Source organism: Emydura macquarii, unplaced genomic scaffold (genome assembly GCF_026122565.2).
Source record: "Emydura macquarii macquarii isolate MOO-44397 ecotype Brisbane River unplaced genomic scaffold, CSIRO-AGI_Emac_v2 contig_1170, whole genome shotgun sequence".
NCBI classification, from domain to species: Eukaryota; Metazoa; Chordata; order Testudines; family Chelidae; genus Emydura; species Emydura macquarii.
This window is the reverse complement of record NW_027131307.1, coordinates 1,657,836-1,676,733: the sequence shown is the minus strand read 5'-3', so window position 1 is coordinate 1,676,733 and position 18,898 is coordinate 1,657,836. Positions and strand designations below refer to the sequence as shown.

General features: G+C 47.5%; 1 protein-coding gene across 4 annotated transcripts in view; it reads right to left on the bottom strand.

Annotated features, from left to right (window-relative positions):
* Positions 1-18,898, bottom strand: part of ERGIC3 (ERGIC and golgi 3) — a 71,665-nt gene that overhangs the window by 11,816 nt on the left and 40,951 nt on the right. For 3 of the 4 annotated variants that reach the window (XM_067546877.1, XM_067546879.1, XM_067546880.1), the window contains exons 8-10: positions 14,412-14,426; positions 2,292-2,323; positions 1,632-1,728 (exon numbers count right to left, since the gene is read on the bottom strand). In XM_067546877.1, coding sequence (XP_067402978.1) covers positions 1,632-1,728; positions 2,292-2,323; positions 14,412-14,426 — 144 coding nt within the window. The remainder of the gene's footprint in view (positions 1-1,631; positions 1,729-2,291; positions 2,324-14,411; positions 14,427-18,898) is intronic. The other variant, XM_067546878.1, reaches the window with a different exon arrangement.

Below are 18,898 nucleotides of genomic sequence, written 5' to 3'. Positions count from 1 at the left end.
AGGACCTGGGGATAACAGTGGATAAGAAGCTGGATATGAGTCAGCAGTGTGCCCTGGTTGCCAAAAAGGCTAATAGCATATTGGGCTGCATTACTAGGAGCATTGCCAGCAGATAGCGGGAAGTGATTATTCCCCTCTATTCGGCATTGGTGAGGCCGCATTTGGAGTACTGTGTCCAGTTTTGGGCCCCCCACTACAAAAAGGAAGTGGACAAGTTGGAGAGAATCCAGCGGAGGGCAACAAAAATGATTAGGGGGCTGGAGCACATGACTTATGAGGAGAGGCTGAGGGAACTAGGCTTGTTTAGTCTGCAGAAGAGAAGAATGAGGGGGGATTTGATAGCCTTTAACTACCTGAAAGGGGATCCAGGGAGGATGGAGCTAGGCTATTCTCAATGGCAGTAGATGACAGAACAAGGAGCAATAGTCTCAAGTTGCAGTGGGGGAGGTCTAGGTTGGATATTAGGAAAAAGTTTTTCACGAGGAGGGAGGTGAAGCACTGGAATGGGTTACCTAGGGAGGTGGTGGAATCTCCATCTTTAGAGGTTTTTAAGCTGCGGCTTGACAAAGTCCTGGCTGGGATTATTTAGCTGAGGTTAGTCCTGCTTTGAGCGGGGGTTGGACTAGATGACCTCCTGAGGTCCCTTCCAACTCTATGATTCTATGAAAGAAGGCATCTTCATAGAATCTTAGACTCATAGAAGATTAGAGTTGGAAGGGACCTCAGGAGGTATCTAGTCCAACCCTCTGCTCAAAACAGGACTAACCTCAGCTAAATCATCCCAGCCAGGGGTTTGTCAAGTCAGCCCTTAAAAACCTCTGAAGATGTAGATTCCACCACCTCCCTAAATCAGCTTATAACCTCACTCCCATTGAGAACAATGGGAGATTGCAGTCATTTTGAAAAAGGACAATTCTTTCTGTGTTTCTCTGAAGGAGAAGATTTTGTACACTAGCCTCTGCTGTCAGATAAACTTTCATTTATCAAAAATAATGGCAAAAATTACTAAAGCTATTCACTGCAACAAATCTACTCACTAGAGAGGACAAGAGGGGGAACTGCGTGTGTGCGTGCGCTTGCAGAGGAGTGTGTACAGGCTGTTGGAGGGAAGAGGAAACTGGTGTGTGCATGTCTGTGAGCACAGAGAAACGTAAGGAAATGCAAAAGGCAGGAGAAATTTGGAGGACAACAGGGAGAGGGAAACTGGGGGGCTTTAAAGTGACAAACGCTATACCAGGAAAGGCACTCTTATTCTGCAATAAGAGTGTCCAGATGGGGATTTATACCAGTGTAAATATAGTGGTACGGTTATGCTTCAGTATAGCTCTGCTGATAAACCCTGAGTTTTTGTCTGGGAATTTTAAAGGCAGAATCGGGTTATGCTGTGTTAACTATGTGCAACATGTAGGCAGATTTGCCCCACCCCCAAGCAGCAGATGAGGAATTAGCAACTATCAGGGAGAGCACAAGTGTCATTTTTGCTAGGCAAGAAGGCTTGCCCATCAGGCAGCACTGTTAGGATGCTCACTATCGCCTGTCCCAGTTGCCCTGGCAGTGCTGTTGCTATTTAAGCTGTTCTGAAACACTTTGATGCAAAAGTTTTGAAAGAAATTCTCCTTTCAGGGTTGTACCTTGCTGTGCAGTGACGTCTGTCCCATCTAGAGGGTTGACAAGGCCTGGATAATCCCTCCCAAATGAGAGATGTTTGATATTGTGCGTCATATTGATCTGAAACAGAAATACTGATACACTCCAACAGCTGGAACAGCATCTACCTAGGGCAGGACAAGGGCCCTGCGGTGTGCGGAGCATGAACAACTTTCTTTGGCGAGAGACTCTACATGCAGCCATATCCTCTCTCCATCCCAATGGAAATGTCAATGGATGTTCCTGCCCCCTAAGAGTCCATGGTGCAGGTATCTCCCCTCACCCTGCCCATCATAGAAGCCTCCCTCTGCAGAGAGGCTCTGAGGCACAGGTGTCTCCTCCCTCCTGGTGCAGGGCAAAGAAGAGCCAATTCAGATGTGACTGGTTACACAGTTGGAATCTGTGGCCCCCCCTCAAACAGCATTTATATGGTTATTAGACATGTGGCAAGGGGGGGAAATGTGGGAGAAGAGCTAGAAGTTAGGAGGAGAAGAAATCCAGTCTTTTTAAAGAACGTTTTCTACTGCCACTCATTTCTGAGCTAAGCCTGCTAGTGACTCTTGCCTAGGCGGGAATGCCCTGGAGAACTACTGCCAGCCTATTTAGAAACACCATCTCCACATGCATGCTCTTGCAACACTTACGTTATCAAGTCCAAAGCTCTGTAAATCATGAACTGTAATAGAAAAACAGCATGTTAAAATAATCCAGACCATGGAACCAAGAACATTCATTTGTCTCAGAAGAGAGCTCCCATCACATCTACTGCCATCTAAAGTTAAAAAAACAACCTGGATTTTTCCCCTGCATGCAGTAGAGCATTTGACAGATAAAACAACACTGAAGTTCCCCCTCCCAACACTAACTGATTGCGTCCAGAAGAAGAGATGGAAAGTCACCTAAACAAGGGGGTTTGTTTAAATGACACATCAGTCATCATCAGACTATTTGCCCATGACCTTTAGGAAGCAAATGTTCAGGATTTGTGAATCGGCTAGGAGCGCTCCACTGGTGTTCGTGCTCATTTGCTGAGCTCCAACTCTAGCCCTCGCTTAGCTCCTCAGACTGCTGTCGAGTGTGAAGGAAGAATAATATTCACAGATTCTATACCAGTAACTGAACAGAGCATGTGCCCGCAGAACTGTAAAATCCACATGAAGCATCCAAACAAATCATTACCATTCAAGTAGGAGAGAGCCCTCATCTGTCCTTCCCTGCTGCAGCCCAGAGCCCACAAAGGGGGAAAAAATAGAGGTTATTTACCGTAACTGGAAGTTCTTTGAGATGTGTGGTCCCTAGCTGTATTCCACACACGGGTATGCATGCGCTCCATGCACCCGAGTCTAGAACTTACAAGCAGTGTCCATTGGCCTGCACATGCTCAGTAGGTCTCCTCATTCTCCTGACTGAGAGTATAAACTCCAGTGTGGGCCGATGCCTATCCAGCTCCTCTTCTTACCACAAATCCCACAGGATCCAAAGCAGAGGGGCCGGAGGGTGGGTAGTGGAATACAGTTAAAGACCAAACATCTCGAAGAACCTCCAGTTACAGTAATCTTCATTTCTTCTTCTGAGTGCTGGTCCCTACGTTTATTCCACATACGGGTGATTGGCAAGCAACGTTCAGACTGGAGGTGGGTGCAAGGAAGCATGCAGCAAAGATGCCAATCCCACTGCTGCATCCATAGCAGAGGTGTGAACTAACGTGATGTGTAACGAACACGTGGATGGAGCTCCAGGTGGCCTCCTGCAATGCCTTGTATTGGGAACTCCTGCAGGGATGCCATGAAGGCAGTTTATGCTCCCATGGACACAGAGGAGGGATGTGTGCTACCCTATAGCACTCTAGAACATAGTTTCTCAACCTGGTATGCGTACCCCTGGGGGTACACGAGACACAGGCAGGAGATACGCGGTGAAAAACCCAGTGAAGGGAGGAAGGCAGCTTCTGGGGGAGGCGGGTGGTCCCACCTCCTAGCTGGGAGGTAGACGGCAGCTATCCCAGCCCTGGGAAGCCAGGTGGCAGCCATTTGCATCTCACCCAGTCCCAGCTCCCAGGTGCAAGCCCAGTGGCAGCCTCCTGCACCCTGTGAGCTGGGCTCGCAGCTGGGTGGCTGCCACCGGGGCCCTGGCTCTGAACCGAGACACAGCCTCCGGTGCCCTGGCTTGAAGATGGGTGACAGCTGCCTGCTGCCTGTCCACATCCCTGGGTCCTAGCCTGCATGGAAGCCTCCTCCACCCCAGCTCAGAGCAGGTGGCAGTCACCCACCTCCCGGGTTGGCAGCCATGCGGCAGCCTCCTGCAAATTGCCCAGGTGGCAGCTTCCCTCCCCGGCTCAAAGCCCAATGCCCAGAAAGCCAGGCAAAGAGCCCAGTGGCTTGCCCAGGCCTGCAGCTGGACTCTACCCACAGGCTTACTAGCTAGAGCAGTGAAATTGACAACTATGACAGCCCCAGATTTTACCAGTATAAACATTTTAAGAGGGGCCCACACAGTGTGATTTGCCCCAGGCCCCCACCCACCTAGGGACGGCCATGGGGAGTGCTGCTATCCACTCTGGTGGGCCACTAGTGCCTGCTCATATCTCACAAGTTCCCACCTGTGTGAGGAGAACACCACCATAGGCCCATAGTGATTAGCTGGTGTTGACCTTTGCTCCTATATGGAGGATGGGGAGGAGGAAGGAGGGGAGAAACAGCAGGGGGGGGTTGTGATCTGTCACAGCCACACTGCACTGATTGCTTTCTATGATGAGGTGACTGGCTCTGTGGATGTAGGGAAGGCGGTGGATGTGATATACCTTGACTTTAGCAAAGCTTTTGATACTGTCTCTCACAGTATTCTTATCAGCAAGTTAAAGAAGTATGGGTTGGATGAATGGACTATAAAATGGATAGAGAACTGGCTAGAGCATAGGGCTCAACGAGTAGTGATCAATGGCTCCATGTCTAGCTGGCAGCCGGTCACAAACGGAGTTCCCCAGGGATCGGTCCTGCAGCCGGTTTTGTTCAACATCTTTATTAATGATCTGGAGGATGGGGTAGATTGCACCCTCAGCAAGTTTGCGGACGACACTAAGCTGGGGGGAGTGGTAGATACCCTGCAAGGTAGGGATAGGATACAGAGTGACCTAAACAAACTGGAGGATTGGGCCAAAAGAAATCTAATGAGGTTCAACAAAGATAAGTGCAGAGTCCTCCACTTAGGAAGGAAGAATCCCATGCACAGCTATAGACTGGGGACCGACGAGCTGGGCAGCAGCTCTGCAGAAAAGGACTTGGGGGTAACAGGGGATAAGAAGCTGGATATGAGTCAGCAGTGTGCCCTGGTTGTCAAGAAGGCTAATGGCATATTGGGCTGTATTAAGAGGGGCATTGCCAGCAGGTCACGGGAAGTGATTATTCCCCTCTATTCGGCATTGGTGAGGCCGCATTTAGAATATTGTGTCCAGTTTTGGGCCCCCCACTACAAAAAGGATGCGGACAAGTTAGAGAGAGTGCAGCGGAGGGCAACCAAAATGATTAGGGGGCTGGAGCACAGGACTTATGAGGAGAGGCTGAGGGAACTGGGCTTGTTTAGTCTGCAAAAGAGAAGAGTGAGGGGGGTTTGATAGCGGCCTTTAACTACCTGAAAGGGGGTTCCAGGGAGGATGGGGCTAGGCTGTTCTCGGTGGTGGCAGATGACAGAACAAGGAGCAACGGTCTCAAGTTGCAGGGCGGGAGGTCTAGGTTGGACATTAGGAAAAAGTTTTTTACTAGGAGGGTGGTGAAGCACTGGAATGGGTTACCTAGGAAGGTGGTGGAATCTCCATCCTTAGAGGTTTTTAAGCTGAGGCTTGACAAAGCCCTGGTTGGGATGATATAGCTGAGGTTAGTCCTGCTTTGAGCAGGGGGTTGGACTAGATGACCTCCTGAGGTCCCTTCCAACTCTAATATTCTATGATTCTATGATTTACGAGAAATACAGTCGTCCAGCAGTAAAGGGTAAAAAGACTGTATTTCTCAGAGTGGAAAATTGAGCGTTGGGGTATTTATTCAAATTTTCAGCAGTTAGGGGGTACTTGCTACTTAAAAGGTTAAGGAACACTGTTTTAGAAGACATCCCAAAGCCCACTTCGAGATCATCTGAGAGGACAGAGCTTGCCCACATGATCTTTCTGCTATGGTGATAAAAAGTCTTGGTGACTTTTTGACTAGTTTGATTCTCTGCAGGTAGAACAACAGGGCACACCGAACATCAAGAGAGTGAAGCATGGAACTTCAGAAAAAAGCTAAGTAAGTGGATACTTCGGTTGATGTGGAATTCAGAATCAACTCTGGGGAGAAATTTAGGATGTAAGTGAAGGGACACCTTCTCCTTGTGAAAAAACGTATGAGGAAGGTCTGCTATGATAGCTCCCAGCTTGCTGACCTGTTTGGCCAAAGTGATAGCCACCAGAAACGCAACCTTTATGGATAGGTGAGACAGGAAGCATTGTTGCTAAGGGTTCAAATGGTGGTTTGGTGAGTTTCAACAGGATGAAATTAAGGGCCTACTGGTGTGAAGGTCCTGATTAGGCCCTTCATAAACTGTACAGTAGCTGTGTGTCTGAAAAGAGAACATTCATCTATTGAAGGGAGCCAGGCACTAATCGCTGTGAGGCACACCTGCAACAAACTGATGGAGAGACCTGAGACCTTTAGGGACAGGAGACAGTCTAAGATGATTGGAATACTGGCAGTAACTGGAGAATGCTGATTGTGCTGTGCGCAGGCAGAGAAAAGCCTCCATTTGGCCAGGTAGCAAGTTCCACTTGAATCTTTCCTACTTTGGGTAAGAATAACCTGAACAGGAGACGAATAAGTATGTTCTAGTTCCGATGCACATCCAAACACCAGGCTGAGAGGTGGAGCGAGCCCAGACTGGGGTGTTTGATGCTGATCTCTCCTGAGTTAGAAGGTTTGGGAAGGGATGGATCTTGGGGGGGGGGGGTGTTAAGTGGCCTGGATTGTGATGTGGTTTCTGATGCACCAGTTCCAGAGCCTGACAGCTTACAGGCAGAGTGGAAGAGATCTCGCTTCACCCGGTTTGTTTACTTAAGCCATGGTGGTGATATTGTCCAACGTCACTTGGCTATGGAGTGAGTGTTTGAGTGGGAGGAAGGCTTTGAACACAAGCCTTTCAGTTCTAGTATGTTAATGTGTAGTTTGGCCTCCTGTGGGGTCCAGGTAGCTCGAGCAGTGTGACTGTTCATCAGGTGGGCACCCACCCCAGAAGGGAGGAATTTATGCCACCAATGGTGGCACTAGGGTGGGAGTACTGAAGTTGACACCCACTCTCATCTTTTCTGGGTTCGACAACCAGGAGGAGGGGAAAATAATGCTGGTGGGAATGGCCACCTTAAAGTTGATGTGGTCATTGTCTGGTAAGTAGATTGAGTGGAGCCAGGGATGCAGACACTGCAGATGAAGCCTGGCGAATGCTCTCATGTAGGTGCACGTGGCCATATGGCCTAAAAGTAAAATGTGCATCAACACCATAGTTCACGGTAATTCATCCAAACAGGTTTCTCATTATCTGAAATCTCTCTGTGGGTGGGGAGAGCTCTCACTGAAATGGAGTCCAATGTCACACCAATAACATTTATAGTCTTTGTGTGGAATTTCAACTTTCGAATAAACATGTTGAGTTGCCAAAGGTCCAGAACGTGTTTCCACTGTCTCTGTTCTTTTTGGGGACTGGGAAATACAGGAAGTAGCTCTCTCCCCTTTGATACTGAAGCCAGACACATTTTATTGCCCTTCAGTGTTGGAGGAATTCCATTTTCTGCTGAAGAATTATCTCATGAGAGTGGTCCCCAAAGGGAGGTTAGTGAGGAGGAAGGAGAGGAAATCTATGGAATATCCCTGATGGATAATCTCCAAGAGTCAACTGTCCATCATGATCAGCTGCTAATTGTGGGTGAATAGTGTGAGATGTCCCCCAAAACTGATGGGGGAAGAAGTGGATGGCATCAAAGCTGTTAAGGTGAATCTTGACCAATACATCAAAAGTGGCCCTTAGCAGGTGGCTGGGAATGAGTTGAGACCATGGCTGTAGAGGGGTGTGAAGCCCTGCACCCCATGTTCACCCTTATAGCATAATTGTGCATTGTTTAATGCAAAGTATGTCATATAAGAGGTCTTTGGAATGCTAAGGATGTACTGATCATTATTGTTATAGTAGTATGTTTGTTGCAATTTCATGTGTGTATTTATGAGGCTTCACTTTGTAATATTGCCAAAGATGTGTCCTCATGGCTTGAAACATGTCCAGCAAAAACTCTCCAGGGGCAGAGGGGCAGTTCATACTTCATCAAGGCGTGGATAGGACAACCCAGCTCAGCCTTCCAGGAAGAAAGGATTGGCCTGGGCATCAACAGAGGATCAGTTGGATACTTGAGTAAGTTACCTCTCTTCCTTTGGCCAGTTTGGTAATGCACAATGAGCTAATGCTCACTGACTCAGGACATGAATGAGTCCATATAAGGACATTGTTTGTCACCTGAGCGGGGGACAGAGCCCCAGATGGTAGAAGGAATATAAAAAGGGGAGACATGCCAGGCTCACTCTCTTCCACCTCTGTCTACAAACACCACCAAGTAACTGAAGTGCTGACCACAGAGGAGAGCCTGACTGAAGGGAAATCAGCCAGCCTGTGGTAAGAATCACCAAAGTTTGTAAGGTTGCTGAAAGTGTTACGGTTAGTTTAGAATGCATTTTGTTTTCATTTCTTTTGACCAAATATGACTTGTTATGCTTTGATTTATAATCTCTTAGAATCCTTCTGTAGTTAATATATTTCTTTGTTTGTTTTATCTAAAGCAGTGTGTTTGGTTTGAAGTGTATTGGGGACTAAACTTGGAATAACAAGGCTGGTGCATATTAATTTATTTGTTAAATTGACGAACTTATATGAGCTTACATTGTTCAGTGGGCATAACTGAACATTGCAAGATGGAGGTTCCTAGGGCTGTATCTGGCACTGGGGATATGCCTGGTGTCATTCTGTTGTATAATCCAAGGAGTGGCTGGCTAGAAGCACTCACTCACTTAGTTGGGAGCAACTTACATGCTGGAGGGTTGTGCATGAACAGCCCAGGAGTGGGGGTTTTCACAGCAGAGCAGGATAAGACGGGCTCCAGGAATGGGGGATTCGGATGACACAGTAATTCACAAGTACAGATTGTACCAGGGGAATGTCACAAGGGGGTCGAAAAGCAAGGCTTCTGAACCCTCTGGCATTTTCATGAAGGCTCAGGAAGGTGCTGGCATATGGGCAGAGTGCCTGTAGGGCTGGCTCCAGTGTTTCTTTCTAGGGGCTGGACTGTAGATCGCCAGGGAATGTAGAGTTGATCTTGAGTCCCTTAATAAGTGTTGGGAATCATCCATTCTCTCCTTAAATAGATTCGACTCATCAAAGAAAAGGTCCTGGATAGTGTTGTGGACCCACCTGGGAAATTCCAGTGATTGCAGTCAAGAATCCTTCCTCGTGACTAAGCCAATGGCTAAACTGCTGGAAGTCATATCTGCTACATCCACTGCAGCCTGAAGGGTTGTTTATGCCACTAACTTGTGTGGGCACAGGATGCTGAAGTGCGCCAGAATGATCTTGGTCCTTGAGGTTGCAGGACATCCAGGAGCTGGTATTGGGGGTCCTGGACTTTCTCCAGTGGAATCTGGAGAAAGTTGGCAACTGTTTGCAGTAGCTCCTAGTACTACCTATGGTCATCGGGCAGAGACAGAGAGGAAGGGATGACTGCTTCATTCGGGGAGGAAGAGGAAGAGACACCCGTCGGAACCTGCGGATCTGGGTCAACACTTCCTCCTCTTACACCGATGGACCTGGTTGGTGAGGAAAGGAGCAGTATGATTCCTAATGTGACAGGGCCAGACCGCATGGCTATGAAAGAGTGCTGGAAGGCATGTATATTAGCCCCAGGCTCCATAAAGCCCTCTTCCCGGGGTAACCCAGCTGGGGCTAATTCAAGACAATTGGGCCAATTAGGCCACCTGGAGCCCATCAAAGAAACTGCCCCAGCAGTTAAAAGCCTCCACTTCAGGCAGGCCAAGAAGCCTGAAAGGGAGTTAACAGCCAGAGGAGAGAAAGCAGAGCAAAGCAAAGCAACGCAGAGCAAAAAGAAGCAAAGCAAAGCAAAGCAGAGCGGAGAGGAGCTGCCCTGCCCTGCTGCAGCTACAGCCGCAGGGCTTGGGACTATCATCCGCTGCTGCTACCACACCGAGACGGAGAGGCTCCAGCTGGGAAGGCTGAACAACCCTTCACGCCGGTACCAGGGAGCAGGCTACAAGCTGGGGGGCCACGGACAGTCTGGTGCCTCTCTGGAAACATAGCAGTCTTTGGTCAAACGAGGTGGTAACGATGATAAGTCCGGACCCACGCTCATGGATGGAACTGGTGGATGCTGGTCCTTACATTTTGGTACCGGGTGACTAATGGAACCAGTGGAACTTTCTTTCTGCACACTTTACCCTCAAATCTGGGGGGTTTTCAGCAAAGCCGGTTTCTTAGGGTCTGCGTGCAAAGACTCACCCGCCCTCAGTGGACTTGGGGAGGAGCATGTCTCTTCTGGACAGTCCTTCTAACCTCATGGGAAACCCTGGAGGAAGAGTCTTTGGTCTTAAGTACTAGAGGCTCCACTCCGAAGCACGTGCTTGGCAGAGCACTGCTCGTCAGTTGAGGCTGAGGCGGGGGGAGACGAGGGGGTCTACTGGCCCAGACAGGAGAGGGGTCTCACAGCCTTCTCCACCAGATGTTTTCTCAGGTGAAGCTCATGAGCATTTCAAGTTCTGGGTGGGAACAAGCAACAACTACTGCACTTTGCAGACAATGGGGACCTTGCTGATGTTCATCACTAAGGAAGAAGGAGCAAGGGCAAGAGACACAATTCTTGACACCTGGGACTCTGGGCATAGTTCCAGACTCAGATAAGGAATTCCCAGCGAAGGAAAACTTACTATACAAACTATACTATCAACTTTAACTAGCTAACTAAGAAGAATAAAACTATTTAAAACTGTATTTACAGGGTCAACAAAGGAGCTGAAGGAAGAAAGGACACAGGATTCTGACTCAGGTGCAGCGGTAAGAAGGAACTGGAGAGACATTGGCCCACATTGGCTCTTAAACCCTCGGTCGGGAGCACAAGACCTACTGCACATGTGTGAGCCAACAGATACTGCTTGTAAGAATTGCTGGACTCAGGGGCATGACATGCATGAGTACCCATGTGTGGAATACACACAAGGATCTGCACATGAAGAAAAAATATCGCGTACACTGCCGGTGTTCTGACTTTGGCTGATCACCAGCATCTGACTTGACCTGAAATAATTTTATTATTGCCAGACCTTGAGTACAAGGCCTGCTCTCTCTCTCTCTCTCCTGGCTTGCAGCACACTCTGACACTACATTGTATACAGGGAGCACTGCTTAACCAGAAACAGCATGATGCACATTGTTTGTGCCTTTGCCCACACGAAAGGGAGTCAAAGAGCCGCCCACTTCAGCTTTCTCCCCTTAGGCTAATAGCTGCAGTTGCAGAGTGAGGGTGCAGCTTATGTTTAAATTCATGCAACTCTTTTATGAAATGTGTCCGTCAGGGCTTACAAAGGCAGCTATAAAAAATAAAAATACAATATAACAACAAATGTAATAAAGGCAAAGTTGATAGCAATGAATATAAATCAGAAGTTAGGAATTGCAGAAAACTGATGAGGGAAGCAAAAGGGCACAAGGAGAAATCTATTGCCAGCAGAGTTAAGGATAATAAGGAGTTTTAAAAAATATATTAAGAACAAAAAAGAATCCTGGCAATGGTATTGGTCCATTATTAGATGGAGATGGTAGAATTATCAGAATGCAGAAAAGGCAGAAGGGTTCAATAAATATTTCTGTTCTGTATTTGGGGGAAAAAACAGATGATACAGTCATTATATGGTGTACACTATCATCTCTGGAGGATGTTAAATAGCAGCTACTGAAGTGAGACATTTCAGAATGTGCAGGTCCAGATGACCTGTATCCAAGTGTTTTAAAAGAGCTTGTTGAGGAGCAATTAATGTTTACTTTCAATAAGTCTTGGAGTAACTGAGCAAGTTCCAGAAGACTGGAAGAAAACTAATGTTGTGCCAGTTTTTAAAAGGGGTAAATGGGATAACCAGGGTAAATTATAGCCTGTCAGTCTGACATCGATCCCAGGCAAGATAATGGAGTGGCTGATACAGGACTCGATTAATAAAGAATTCAAGGAGGGTAACGTACTTAATGCAAATCAAATTTGGCTTATGGAAAATAGATCCTTCAAATTAATTTGGTATCTTTTTAAAAAAATGAGATTACAAGTTTGGATGATAATAGTAATAATATTTATCTAATAGACTTCTAGACGGCATTTAATTGGTGCCGCATGACATTTGGACTAAAACATTAGAATGATATCAGGTACACATTAAATGGATTAAAAGATGGATAATAGATCTCAAAATGTAATTGTGAATGGGGAATCATCATCAAGCAGTTGTGTTTTCATTGGGGTCCCACAGGGATCAGTTCTTGGCCCAGACTATTTAACACATTTATTAGCCACCTGTAAGAAAACAAAATCATCACTGATAAAGTTTACAGATGACACAAAAATTGGGGGAGTGATAAAATAATGAAGAGGGCAGGTCACTGATTTAGAGTGATCTGAATTGCTTGGGAAACTGACTGCAAGCAAACATTATGCATTTTAATATGACTAAATGTAAATATATACATCTAGCAACAAAGAATGTAGGTCATACGTACAGGATGGGGATTCTCTCCTGGAAAGCCAAGAGCCAGAAAAAGATGTGGAGGTCATGGTGGATAATCAGTTGAACATGGGAAGGAGGTGAACATTCCGCAGAGCTGAAGGAACAGGTCCAAGACTATTTAGAAAGATTGGACATACACAAGTCCATGGGGCCAGATGCAATGCATCAGAGGGTGCTGAGGGAGTTGGCTGATGTGATTTCAGAGCCATTAGCTATTATCTTTGAAAGCTCGTGGCAATTGGGGGAGATCCTGATGACTGGAAAAAAGCAAATATAGTGCCCATATTCAAGAAAGGGAGGAAAGAGGATCCAGGGAACTACATACCGGTCATCCTCACCTCAATCCCTGGAAAAATCATGGAGCAGGTCCTCAAGGAATCCATTTTAAGGCAATACCATCTTCCTTGCCATCACTGACACTTGTAACCTTAGCATCATCCTTGATCCCTCCATTGCCTTCTCCACCACATAGCCAAGACCTCACCAAACCCTAAGGTTACTTTCTCAGTAATATATACATACAGTATGCCTCTCTTTATTTTGAACAATATTACGTATGCGTGCCCAACTGCTAGAGTTAAAGATCTATCAGTGTTTCCAATACACGGCCTACTGGCTACATATTTAGAACTTTATTGAAATTAACTTTGAGGCTAGCATGAAATGTTGTAGGTGAATAACTCATATCCAAAACCTTTTTATTGTATATAAAAGGTGAACAGAATAATTCTTTATAGTGCAGATTACTGATCAATAACATGTAAAGCAGGGTTGGCGGTTTATCTGAAGTGACACTCTGCGGACACTTTACAGGATTTAGCCAAAGATACCAAAGAGACGGCAATGGGCAGCCTATGAGCTATTTGGGGTGGGTGAGCTTGGGGCTGCCCCTCCCATCCTGCCCCTACACTGTATTGGCCTTCACAGCTGTAACCATCTCCTTGCTTCAGCCCCTGGCTACTCTCAATTTCAGCTCCCTTCATTTCTTCACCAGCAGGCACAGAGGTGGTTGGATCCTCCTTGCTGCTGGCTCCTTCAGAATGTCAGGGATCCAACAGGGAAAGCAGCCTTCCTCCAACTAAAGGTTGGCTGCTGCCACAACAAGGGTGCAGGGTCCATTCTTGCCTACAAAGAGCCATAAGAATCATCCCCACAACCACCAAAATCCCACCGGACACCTCCTGATGTTGCCTGTAAATAAGATTACTTCAAAACTAATGTAGAACCTGAGTAAAGCACCATTATTATTACTTATTTGTATTACTGTAACACCTAAGAGCACTAGGCATGGACCACGACAGAACCAAAAGGTAGTCTCTGCCCCCAAAGAGCTCACAATCTAAGAGCATCAGGTCATTCAAGCAGGCAACAATGTTTAGATTTTTAGCTCTGAAGGAAACTACATAAATCAATTTTTACTTAACACCTGAAAATAAAACCCATGATTTGAAATCCTCTAGATCTGCTCTAGCTCTGTCACAAGCTAGTGGCCTAATTCAAGAATCACTGGGGCATATTCTCTGGCTTGTGGTATGAAAGAGGTCAGCCTAGATAAGCATCCCTTCTGGTCTTAAAATCTCTTAACTCAACCCCTCCAAACTATTACCATGCCTCACTAAACAAATCCAGCAATATATTGTCTCTTACACAGACTTATTAATGGAACCTAGGCCACAGGTCCTCAACCTTTTCCATACTGTGATCCCAGTTAGAACACAGTAAAGTTGTGGGATCCACTCTCCTATCTAGCCATAAAGAAAGGGACAGTAGTCACGCTCCCTGAAACCTATTCACAAATCCCAGGCTAAGAAACTAAGCCAATGCTCCATGTGCCTTCCCCAAAGGGATTTATGGGACAGCACATAACAGAAATTAGATTAATTCCATAGTGAACAGTATAAGAAAAGGAAAGAAGCAAGCATCACTTACTCTCAACTGCGTGCACTGCAAATAAGGGCAGGAATAGGGAAAGAAAAGAGAAACATTCAGATTTTTACATTGAAAAGCACAGATTAAGATAAGGCTGCATTTAAAAATAACACCTTCTAGAAGAGGAATAATCACTTTGCCAACTAGTCCCTAGAGCCATGTAAAATGGTCCCACAGTTACTGATACATAGATCAGCTGTGATGTTTTACCAAAGAGTATTGGAGAAGGTAAAGTACCAGAAGCTAATTGCTAAAAAGGGGAATAAAATGTGATATCTTGCTTTAATGCTCTTATAAACACCGAAGAAGAACGCCAGCCATTACCACTGGTTATTGACAGACATTTACACTGTATCTCAGTCTTCTGATCCTCAAGGATAACCTGAAACCAGGCTGTCAGAGCCTAAACGCTCTTCATGACCATCGCAGAGCAAATGGCTCATTCATTTTCCCCCCGCCGCCACCATTTCCACAGTCCACAATACTTAGGCCTGGGGCTTATTAGACATCCAAGAGGAATGCGGAGCTGCATTGAGAGGATTGCACAGAACCATTTACATCTAAACTGCATTGTACAAGTACAAATACATTACCAATGTCTGTAGCAAAGAAACTGGACACAGAGGTTAAACACCCAATTCTGGACAAACAGCCACATTTAGGAGAATGACACAGCCTAGCCCAGGTTTAACGCTCATGCAGTCAGCACATCTGCTTTTAGGGCAGAACAACTTCCACAAAAGGGATAAATCTCTCTATTAATTCAGTTATTTGCCATTTCCAGTACACTACAGTGTCGCCAATTCCTCTCCGGTAATCTAGAATACCTCTACCCAGGTAGAATACCTCCCAGGTATTCTAGAACACAGGGTAGAGGGATATGTGATGTTATTAAGCGTGTGAGGCTCTTGCCATCCCTTTTAGTCGCTAAACCAGATAATGATTAGGAGACTAGTACAGTATGTCTTACACTAGAGCTGGGAGTAAGCTGCCCAGAGCAGATAGACAGATGGGTGCCAGTGAGCTAAAATAACCATGTGGACTCTGAAGGGGATTTGAAAAGTCAAACACAAGCCAATGCTCCCTATAATACACCTGAGGTTCTTTTCTCAGGCAAGCTAGGCACTAGAGGGAGCTGCATTAGCTAGCCCTCCTCCTAAAAAACAACTGTCCCAAAGCTTGGATTCTCTTGATCTTACTCAGAGAAACCTGGGCTAAAACACAAACACAAGCCAGGCCATCTTTTCAATGAGCAATTCAAACGTAAAGCAAAGTTCTGGGGCTCAGTCAGCCCCACAAAAAAGGTTGAAAGATTTAAAATGTGATTCACAAAAATGCTACCGCCTGAAGAAAAGCTGTTGCTATATTACATTTTTTGGAGAGGGCGGAAGGGGTAGCGATCTTTTGGCATTTTCCAGACTAGGAATAGGGATCATGTTTATATCAAGGTTAGCTAGCCCATGCTAGCTAAGCACGACCTAAACTCAACCCTTTGTCCTAGTCCAGAGAAGCCTCAAGTGTTCTTTGGTTTAATGAAGGGTCGGGGGGTTGCGCTGCAAGCCAGATACAAAGCAACTAAGTTTGTGGCTGCAACACATGGAATGAATTCATGGAGCAAGGCTGCTCAGGCCCCTTCACATATCCTTTTCATGTAATGCCTCTAGCTCTGGTTTGTGCTGCTAGACCCCAGGAAACAGTGTGTACTGTGGTCTAGAAGAGCATTTGTTTTGAAGTGTGGTTTGAGAGCAGGGTGTGTGTATGTGAAAACATAAGATATATGGCACAACACAGTGTATGAAAAGGGGGTTCTAACCAAGGAATGAATCAACCCAAGCAGAGGAGAAGTCCCTGCCAGGTCTTGGTTCCCTAGAGGGGAACTGTGGGAATGAAATGAGGGGCCAAAAGCCAGTCTATACTGAAATTATATCAGTTGTAATCCACATCTTTAGTTACTTCAGTTCCACTTTGTGTCTGGACAAGCCCTAAATCTCCTTTTACCTTTCACACTCCTTTTTGGAAGTAGAAACTCCAACCAGCTTCTAGCCAGGACAGAAGTCATATCAGCTCTGAAGATAATCACTGAGACCTATGCCAATTAACAACAACCAAATGACAGGAAAAATCAGCCAACTCAGATCAGAACTAAATTTAGGCTCACATTTAAAAGACTCCTGTGGCAGGGTGCGCCTGTTCCGCCCTGTGGATCCTGCGCTTCACCGGTTACACCAGTGGTGCGGCTGGGAGGGGAGTGAAGCGGGGGGCCCAGTCCCGCCCTCTGCCCCGGGCCCCCGACCCAGGGACCCTGTGAGGAGTGGTCTCACCCTGCTTAGTCCCTGAGACCGACTACCTTCCCTGGGTCGCCTGTCCGTGGCCCCCCCGGCTTGTAGCCTGCTCCCTGGTACCGGCGTGAAGGGTTATTCAGCCTTCCCCGGCTGGAGCCTCTCCGTCGCGGTGTGGTAGCAGCAGCAGATGACAGTCCCAAGCCCTGCAGTTGTAGCTGCGGCAGGGCAGGGCAGGGCAGGGCAGGGCAGCTCCTCTTTGCTCTGCATTGCTTTGTTTTGCTCTGCTTTCTCTCCTCTGGCTGTTACCTCCCTTTCAGCCTCCTTGGCCTGCCTGAAATGGAGGCTTTTAACTGCTGGGGCAGCTTCTTTGATGGGCTCCAGGTGGCCTAATTGGCCCAATTGTCTTGAATTAGCCCCAGCTGGGTTACCCAGGGAAGAGGGCTTTATGGAGCCTGGGGCTAATATACATGCCTTCCAGTACCCTTTCATAGCCATGCGGTCTGGCCCTGTCACACATCCTCCCCACCTGCTCAAGACCCCAGGTTTGGGCAACTTGGGAAGTCAGACAGTGAACCCGGGACAGGCCATCAGCATTCCCGTGGCGACATCCCGCCCTGTTCTGTATGGTGAACCGGAAAGGTTGGAGGGACAAGAACCACCGGGTCACCCACGCATTTTTCTCCCTGTTCCGCTGCATCCACTGGAGGGGAGCGTGGTCGGTCACCAGCGTAAGGTGGCATCCCAGCAGGTAGTAGCAGAGCGCCTCCATAGCCCACTTGACGGCGAGGCACTCCCTCTCCAATATTGCATACCTCTGCTCCCTCGGGAGGAGCTTCCTACTGAGGTACATAATGGGATGTTCCTCGTCACCCACCATCTGCGACAGGACCGCCCCCAAGCCCCATGTAGTCCAAAGGGAAGGACTGTAAACTGGAACAATCCATCTGGTGTTGAAAATGCCGTCTTTTCCTTTGCCTCTGTAGTTAGTGGGATTTGCCAGTATCCCTTGGTCAGATCTAGGGTAGTCAGGAATCGGGCCTTGCCCACTCGGTCCACAAGCTCATCTATACGAGGCATGGGGTATGCGTCAAACCGAGATACCTCATTTAGCCGGCGGAAGTTGTTGCAGAATCTCGTAGTGCCGTCTGGCTTCGGTACTAGCACAATTGGGCTACACCACTAACTATGGGACTCTTCTATGACCCGCATCTCCAACATCTTTTTGACCTCAGCCTTAATCTCCTTTCTCTTGGCCTCGGGTACTCGATAGGGTCTCAACGTAACCCTCGCCCCAGGGCTGGTGATAATGTGGTGAAAGACCTCCGTTGTTCGGCCTGGGCTAGTCGTGAAGACATCTTGGTTCCGGGCTACCATCTCCGCTGCCTCGGCCTTTTGGTTTGGCGTTAGATCGGGGGATATCTTCACTTGTTCAGGCGCTCTCACCTCCTGAGTGAAGGTCATACATGCTTCTCGGGCCCTCCATGGTTTTAATAAGTTAATGTGGTAGATCTGCTCTTGCTTCTGGTGCCCCGGTTGCTGTACTTTATAGTTGGTCTCTCCCATGGGCTCGACCACTTCATAGGGCCCCTGCCACTGGGCCAACAGTTTGCTCTCGGCGGTAGGTACGAGGATCATCACCTGGTCTCCTGGCTGGAATCGTCGAACCATGGCGTGGCAATTATAGTGGACCTGTTGGGCCCTCTGGGCTTTCTCTAAATGTTCCTGCACAATGGGGGTCACTCGGGCTATCCGATTCCTCATCTGGAGTAAATGATCAATAACAATCCTTCCCGGGGTGGGCTCCTCCCCCCAGGTTTCTCTGGCTATGTCCAAGATGCCTCGGGGGTGACGCCCGTACAGTAGTTCAAAGGGGGAGAACCCCGTGGAGGCCTGGGGGACCTCGCGGATGGCGAACATAAGGTACGGCAACAGGGTATCCCAGTCCTTGCCATCTCGGCTCACCACCTTCTTGATCCTGGCCTTGAGGGTCCTATTAAACCTCTCCACCAGGCCGGCCGTCTGGGGGTGATAGACGGAGGTCCGTAGGGCCCGCACCCGTAGGAGAGTGCACAAGTCCTTCATTAGCTTCGACATAAACGGGGTCCCTTGATCCGTTAGTATCTCCTTGGGCAGCCCCACCCGGGCGAAAATCTTCACTAACTCCGTTGTGATCACTTTAGAAGTGGTATTCCGCAAGGGAACGGC